Source organism: Cornus florida, unplaced genomic scaffold (genome assembly GCF_030987335.1).
Source record: "Cornus florida cultivar Cherokee Brave unplaced genomic scaffold, ASM3098733v1 CherokeeBrave_3.0.0_Hap2_Chr04, whole genome shotgun sequence".
NCBI classification, from domain to species: Eukaryota; Viridiplantae; Streptophyta; class Magnoliopsida; order Cornales; family Cornaceae; genus Cornus; species Cornus florida.
The window spans coordinates 104721701-104729483 of record NW_026775574.1 but is presented as its reverse complement, the minus strand read 5'-3'; the positions used below and the strand labels follow the sequence as shown (position 1 = coordinate 104729483).

General features: G+C 34.4%; 1 protein-coding gene across 1 annotated transcript; it reads left to right on the top strand.

The window, feature by feature from the left end:
- Window positions 1-480: 480 nt before the first annotated feature.
- LOC132304451 (ankyrin repeat-containing protein At5g02620-like) lies at window positions 481-5371 on the top strand. Its single transcript, XM_059802129.1, has 3 exons — window positions 481-1391; window positions 2235-2387; window positions 4384-5371. Exons 1-3 carry the CDS (start codon window positions 890-892, stop codon window positions 4482-4484), a joined length of 756 nt encoding a protein of 251 aa, XP_059658112.1. The 5' UTR covers window positions 481-889; the 3' UTR covers window positions 4485-5371.
- The last annotated feature ends 2412 nt before the right edge of the window (window positions 5372-7783 follow it).

The window sequence follows — 7783 nt, the reverse complement described above, 5'->3', positions numbered from 1 at the left end:
ATTCAAATTCCATAGATAATCTTACTAGGATTGTCTATAATCATAAACAAATGAAAGACGTAGGCTTGCTAGGTAAATCAATTTTTCATCATTTATAAACATGTTTCTTCCTCACATCTCTAGCTCTCTCCTTTTTGTCTTTGTTGTTGGGTTTTAAGATCAAGATATTTTTATTACTTTGTAGAATCATTTGTACAATTAATTATTAAGAGATTATATACAAAACTAAAATAACAAAAATTTAACATGGTAACTTTTATTAATTCAAATAAGATTTTGTTTTCTTTGAAAACTACTGTATAACAATACAATGAAAGAGATGTAGTTGATTACTCTTTTTCATAATTTAAAACTTTACTAGAGACAAGTATATATATTATCAAAAATTTAGTGGGACAGTATTAAGATTTTAATTAATAAAAATTGTATGTATATAATAGAAATAAAAAAGACTTTAGTGGGGCCACATTTGATGACGACACTTGGTGAACATGAGAATTGCGTGACCAATAAAGCTTGGATTAGATCAAATTACAAGTAAAGTATCCAATCTTCATCGTCATCTTGAAACAAACTTACGTAGATGCCTAAAATTAACATAAAAGCAAATAGTTGTCTGATATGAGGTTTTTTTTTCCTTAATTTTTTTTTTATTTCAAGAAATTAATAAAGTGGCAAAGTAATATTCCAATACAGCATCTAGCTCCCCTATATATCTTCCATCCCTAGCTAGCTAGTTCTATATTGCTTGGAATTACCTCCTGTAGGAGTCTGGGTCGTGTCTCAGTTCCAGTGTGACTGATCATCCTCTCGAACCAGTTACTGATCATCTCCTTGGTAAGCTATTGTCTCACCGACAATACTTACGCGAGAGTATGCGGACGACGTGATGGAGGTGCCGATACACCGACCGGAGTCTAAGGAAACCTACCTGTTAACAAATGCCAGGAAAGGTGCTTGGACTGAAGTGGTGAAGTTATACAAGGAACACCCAGAGGTTCACAAGCTCAAGGTCTATACATCAGGGGACACCATGCTGCACATTGCTGTGTCGGAAGGAAAACAAAGTGTTGTTGATGGGCTAGTGTGGGCACTGAGTGCGAATGTGGAGGCTCTGAAAGTGAAAAATGAGGAAGGGAATACCCCTCTCCATGTTGCAGCATCACTGGGGCTCGACAGGATGTGCGATTGCATTGCGAGTAAAGACTCTGAACTAATCGGTGTTCGGAACAATAAGGGCGAGACTCCTTTCTTCTTGGCCGCTCAGCGCGGTAACAGAGACGCTTTTCTTCGTCTCCATTCCATCTGCGGCACCGAGCGAGGCTACGAATATTGCAGAGGGAATGGTGGTGAAACTATTCTTCACTCTACAGTCCCCGGAGACCATTTTGGTATGCACTTTTCTTCGTCTATATATGATGTAACTGAATGTATGTTCTTTCCGCTTATTGATTCAAAGTTACTATGTTTCAAAAAAATAAAGTTGATCAAAATTCAGAGGAAGTGACGGTAAAACACTCTTAACTATTTTCATGTACGTACCACACGCAGATGTACCATTCTTAACTAAAGTCTTGTAAGCTAGTTATATCTTCGCTACTTTTCAAAATAGATGGTGAGAATTCGAGTCTCTAAAGGAACAAAATGAAAGTATATGAGTTTCTTGTCAAAGAAAAAAAAATTATACCACTCTTACGCATGTAGGTATCATTTTTTGTGCACACCATATCATCATATATCACTTTTTCTGCACAAAAAATGGATAGCTATGTGCACAAAAAGTGATACATATATATGTGCATAAGAGTTGTATGTACCTACACAAAAATGGTATCTGAAAGTAGGAAGGTTAGTTTGGACAATGAACCATGTATTTCCACGTCCATGTTAACATTTTTTCAAAAAATTGTGACTTTAGCTCTGTCAAATGATAAATAGGGATCCATAACACTATGTATTCGTAATAATACTTGTAGCTTTGATGCATATACGAACTTAGATGTCTGTACAAAATTTAGCATATATGTAGTGTTAAATTATGATTGATTTTGTAATTTAATTACGTCAAGAAAGATGCAATATTTGGATGTACAATATATATATATATATATATATATATATATATATATATATATATATGATTAATTTATGTCATTAATTTATTTATTCACTGATCACGCATTAATTTATTTGTTTGACAATATATTTATCAATGAGCTTCGGTCCTTTGACAGATTTGGCATTTCAAATAATTATTAGATACGACAAACTTGTGAACCATGCCGATGGACAAGGACTTTTTCCTTTCCATCTGCTTGCCAACAATCCTTCGGCCTTCAGGAGTGGGAGTGATCTTGGAAGGTTCAGACAATTCATTTATGATCACTGTAAGTCTTAATCTGTCTCCTTCGCCCTTAAGAAGTCGATGCATGTCCCGTAGTTATATATATATATTTAGAGTAGTGATACTCAGGTTGAAGAATTGGTCATTACCGTAATATTATTTATTGGTTATTTATTGTTCAATTCATTGGCAGTTTATCCTTAACTTCTTACATCTCTTTAGTTTTCCATCAACATTTATTCATTGAATATCTCAGTGCATCACCACCCCAGCCTATTCCATCTCCCTCAATGGTGAATTGTTTGGATTTTTTAAGGGTAGGAGGGGCATTAGACAAGGGGATCCCATCTCTCCATTGCTTTTTGTCCTTGCAATGGAGGTTCTCACTCTCACAATTAACCACCAAGTCAGGCAAAATCCTAGCTTCAAGTATCATTGGAGGTGCAAAAAATTGAGTATCACTCATCTCTCATTTGCAGATGACTTGTTGATGTTTTCTCATGCAAATTCTGATTCAGTGCAAAGTTTGGTGAATGCTCTTAACTTGTTTTGTTCTTTTTCTGGTCTGCAACTTAACCCTGCTAAAAGCAAAATTTTCTTTTCAAGGGTGGATTCTCTCACAAAATTCTCTATTTTATCACTCTTGCAATTTGATGCTGGTACTTTACCAGTAACATACTTGGGAATGCCTCTCTCTGCTACAGCAATTAAGGCAAGGGATTGTCAAACACTTGTGGGAAGAATCACTAAAAGAATTGGCTCCTGGACATCTAAGTTTCTCTCTTATGCTGGAAGGGCAGTCCTCATTAAATCAGTGCTGTGTTCTATTTAAGCTTACCGGTCTCAAGCTTTTGTGTTACCTAGGAAGGTGTTTGATGAAATTAACAGGATTCTTAGGAGCTTCTACTGGTCTGGGGTTGAGATGAAGAAAAGTGGAGCTAAGGTAGCCTGGAATGCAGTATGTAGACCTAAAATTTATGGGAGATTAGGATTTCCTTACCTCGAGCTCTTTAACAGAATTGCATGCCTTAAGCATATTTGGAAATTATGTCTAAGGAAGGAGAGTCTTTGGGTTGCTTGGTCCTATGACTATCTTATTAAGGAGAAGAGTTTCGGGTACCTAAAGGCAACCTCACTCAGCTCTGGTTTTTGGAGGAACCTGTTGAAGCTCAGAGAAATGGCTAGAAGTATCATTTATTTTAAGGCTGGCTGCGGAAAGGACACAAAGCTTTAGCTGGAATTTTGGCTTCCAAAGGGCCCAATTGAAAATCAGTTGGGATTAAATGACTTGGAAATTCTTCAACTGGACTCCTCAGCCACAGTTGATAGCCTAATTTCCAATGGACATTGGATGATTCCTCTATCTCTAACTTACCCTCAATTAGTTTGTTAATTTCCTTTCTCAGCTGTACTCTTTACAATCTCCCTCAGAGCAAATGGATAGTATTCATTGGTTGCCTAGTTCTTCTGGAGCTTACTCATTCTTCCAAACTATTGCTTACTTTGCCCCTCCTTCTCCATCCTTTATTTGGCACAAATTAATTTGGTTCAAACATCACATCCCTAAACATAGTTGCATTGTCTGGCTTGCTGTTAGAGGTAAACTATATACAGTGGATTCAAAGCCTATGCTTCATAAGCATTATATTAACCGGTGTTATCTATGTATGGCTGAGAATGAATCACTGGATCATTTGTTCTTCAAATGTTGTTTCAATTCACATGTTTGGATTGCTATACAAGAGGTTGCAGGATTCTATATTCTACCCAACTGCTGGAATGAGCTGATTAACTGGTGTTCAACTCATTGGTCCTCTGGAAGATTTCTAATTCATAAACTTTTGTTGTCTGCAGCAATCTACTATCTCTGGTTGGAGAGAAATAGAAGAGCATTCAGAAATGCATACTCCAGCCCTAATCACATCTTCTCACAAGTCAAATCTTGTGTTCGAGCTAAACTAGTAGCAATTAAGTTAAAAAACTGTTCTAAGTTAAGAGGGATTTCAGTTGAGGTTGATCTTCACAATTTGTTTGCACAGGCTTGTGGAGCAGCTTATGGGCACTCTTGGTTGATTACTTAAAGCTGAATCACTGGTTTTTGAGGTTCTGGAAGGTACAAGAAGCTGTGATTGGAAGATAGCAGTGTCTCCCTTCTTTGTTCACAAGCAACAAGACTTGGTTTTTGCCATGTTTCAATGGTTGTTGTGTATTGTATAGGTCCTTTAACCTTTTGTTGTCTTTTTGTCTCTATTAATGGCCTCGGCCTTCACGTGATTTTGTTTTCCCCTCTTTTTTGAGGGCTTCATGTATCTATTTTATCTTCAATACAAGCTTACCTTTAACTAAAAAAAAAAAATGTATAATTAACTATCGGACTTTCAAATCATTTTTCATGTACTTAATACCCGTTGTTATTTGCAAAGGTATATCTATTGTTGAGCTCAGCGAAGTGGAAACTAGCTATGACCAACTCAATGCATTGAAGAGTGAAGTCGTAAAGGTTGATCCAACCAATACTCAAGGGAACTACCATACCTGCATCAACTTCTTTCGACTATTTGGTGTGTATTTGTGTTTTTTTTTTAATATATAGATATATATCATATTTTCTATAATTCAATATTCTAGAATATTGCTCTATGGTTGCAAGTTTAAGGTTTAAACTTTAGTTCCCGAGCTGAAAATTTGGTACCCCTCCATTTGTATATCTTCAGTGTGACTGATTTCAAAGTGGTTATCTTTAGCTAGGTTCAAGCATATATAAAATTAAACATATTTATGATTTTTTAGTTATTTTCTTGTGTTATAAAGTGTTGAAGTTGAAACGGAGCAAATTATTATTATTATTATTATTATTTTCACCTTCAGTTAATTTTATGAAAAATACTCAAGAGAATGACGTGGAAGCATATGGCAATGGACTAGTTAATCGGAACCAACAAGGTGACCTTTTTAATTAAAACCCCACATTCATAATCTGTTTTATATATTAAGTTTCGGCTTTAAAGATGGTAAGTATTACAAGGGAGAGTTTGTTCCACGTCGGATTCGAATAAAAAAATATATAAGTATAAATGGGTGGGTATGCAATACTACCCAATAGCTCAAGCATCCACCTCTTAATTTAAAGGCAATAATTATAATTAATTAATATATATTTTTTGGTAAGCTAATGAGTAATATATTTTTCTTATTGATAACATAAATTAATTAAGGTATGAATAGTGATACACAGTTCAACACATTCAATTAAATTTAGAGATTATTACATATAAATGAACTTAGTGGCCCATATTTACCCATACATTGAGTTAAAGTCAATAATTTCTCTAAAATGTGTTTGACCCAAAAATTGAGGTGGTACATGAAAAAATACTGTTTCATATTTCTGTTGCCTAAAATACCCTTCTTCCTATTTTATGTGTTGCCTAAAATGCCCTTTTGCTAAGGTACCACTTTTTTCCCAAAGGTGCCACATTTTTGGACTGAAGGTACCACTTTTTGGCGTCCAAGTATCATGTTTTCTAAATACTCGTTTAGCTAGATTGGAGAATATTTTGTATTATTCATGGCGTTAATGGAACTGTTTATGGATGTAATGTGCAACCTAATTAGCGGTGTGGGGTTTAATACCATTTTCAATTGCAAAAATAAGTCCATTTTTTTTGTATCGAGGTACCATGTTTTCTAAACACTCTAGCTAGTTTGGAGAATATTTTGTGTTATTCATGGCCTTAATGGAGCTATTTATTGATTCACTGTACAACCTAATTAGCAGTGTAGGGTGTAATACCATTTTCAATTGCAAAAATAAATTCCTTTTGCGAAGGTACCACTTTTTTTTTCCAAAGGTACCACGTTTTTGAATTGAAGGTACCACTTTTTGGCGTCCAGGTACCATGTTTTCTAAACACTCGTTTAGCTAGATTGGAGAATATTTTGTGTTATTCATAGCATTAATAGAGCTGTTTATGGATGTAATGTGCAACCTCATTAGCGGTGTGGGGTTTAATACCATTTTCAATTGTAAAAATAAGTCCTTTTTTTTTGCGTCGAGGTACCATGTTTTCTAAACACTCTAGCTAACTTGAAGAATATTTTGTGTTATTCATGACCCTAATGGAGCTATATATTGATCCACTGTGCAACCTAGCGGTGTAGAGTGTAATACCATACGTATCAACTTACCCTCTGCCTTTAAGTAACAGACGTTTAGTGCTGATGTCAAGATGGATAAATGGGTAGAAGGTCAATTTTGCCCTTTACAATGGCTGAAATGACATTTTTAACTTTATTGACCATTGTAGAGTTACAAAACTACCCTTATTCATTCAACTACTTCAATTTTGGAATGAAATATTTTTGATACTACATTCATGTAATAGTTGAAGAAAATTCAGTGAGGCTCTAATATAATAAGCCATACAATACTAATTCATAAAAATCCAATGCAAAAGAGAACTTCATTTCATTCCATTTAAGGTAGATGCCAGTATAATACGCCATACAATGGTTGCAAAAACATACTAACCTAATCCACAATAAAAAGTTGCACAGCTATTCTTCTTTAAAAGTAGAAAAATAGCTCACACCAACAGATTGCAAAATAATAGCAAAAAAAATGACATTGTTCAACATTACATATGTCCCATATCCCACATCATTTCAAGTACTTTTTGGATTTTGAGATCCTCCTATCCCACTTCCTCTAGCTCCCAATTGGGTAAATATAGGTATGTATTTCCTTGTTATGTGGTAAACCATTTTGTGGCCCTTTTTCCTTTGTGTGGTCCTAGTGAGAGTTCTCTTGTTTGTGTATTTGATGGACATGCATTCTCTGTGTGTAGTTGGAACAAAAGAACCACTTTGTCTCTGTGACTATCACATGCAATAAAAATTAAGGTATTAAGGCATTGTATAATAATAATAAGGAACAAAAGCAATATAAAAACAAACAATTCGAAACTTTGAATAATAATAATTTTAAAAAGAATCATCAAAATTAATAAAGAATTTATAATTCGCCCAAAAAGACAGCACTATTATGGGTAACACGAAAAAAAAAAATTTGCCCAATTAATACAACTATGAAAGAATTCACAAATTTGTACCAGATATATATATATATATATATATTTGATATTAAGAGACAAAAGACAACTTCAAAAAATAATAATAAAAAAAATCACTGATTCCTACCAACAAATGGCCTTTGGAAAATTTTCACTAACCGTGCAAAATATATAATAAGGAGAAGTGCAAATGAACATTGAGCTATAGTACTAACAACTAAGTTATACTAAGAAATTACTCTACAGCAAAAATTATATCAAAAGTCGAGGAAATTACATCTTATAAGCCTTGATGGATTAAGATGGAAATAATGAGGTTCCTTGAGGTGAATGGTAGCTTGTTGGCTAATTAAATTGCACATTGGAT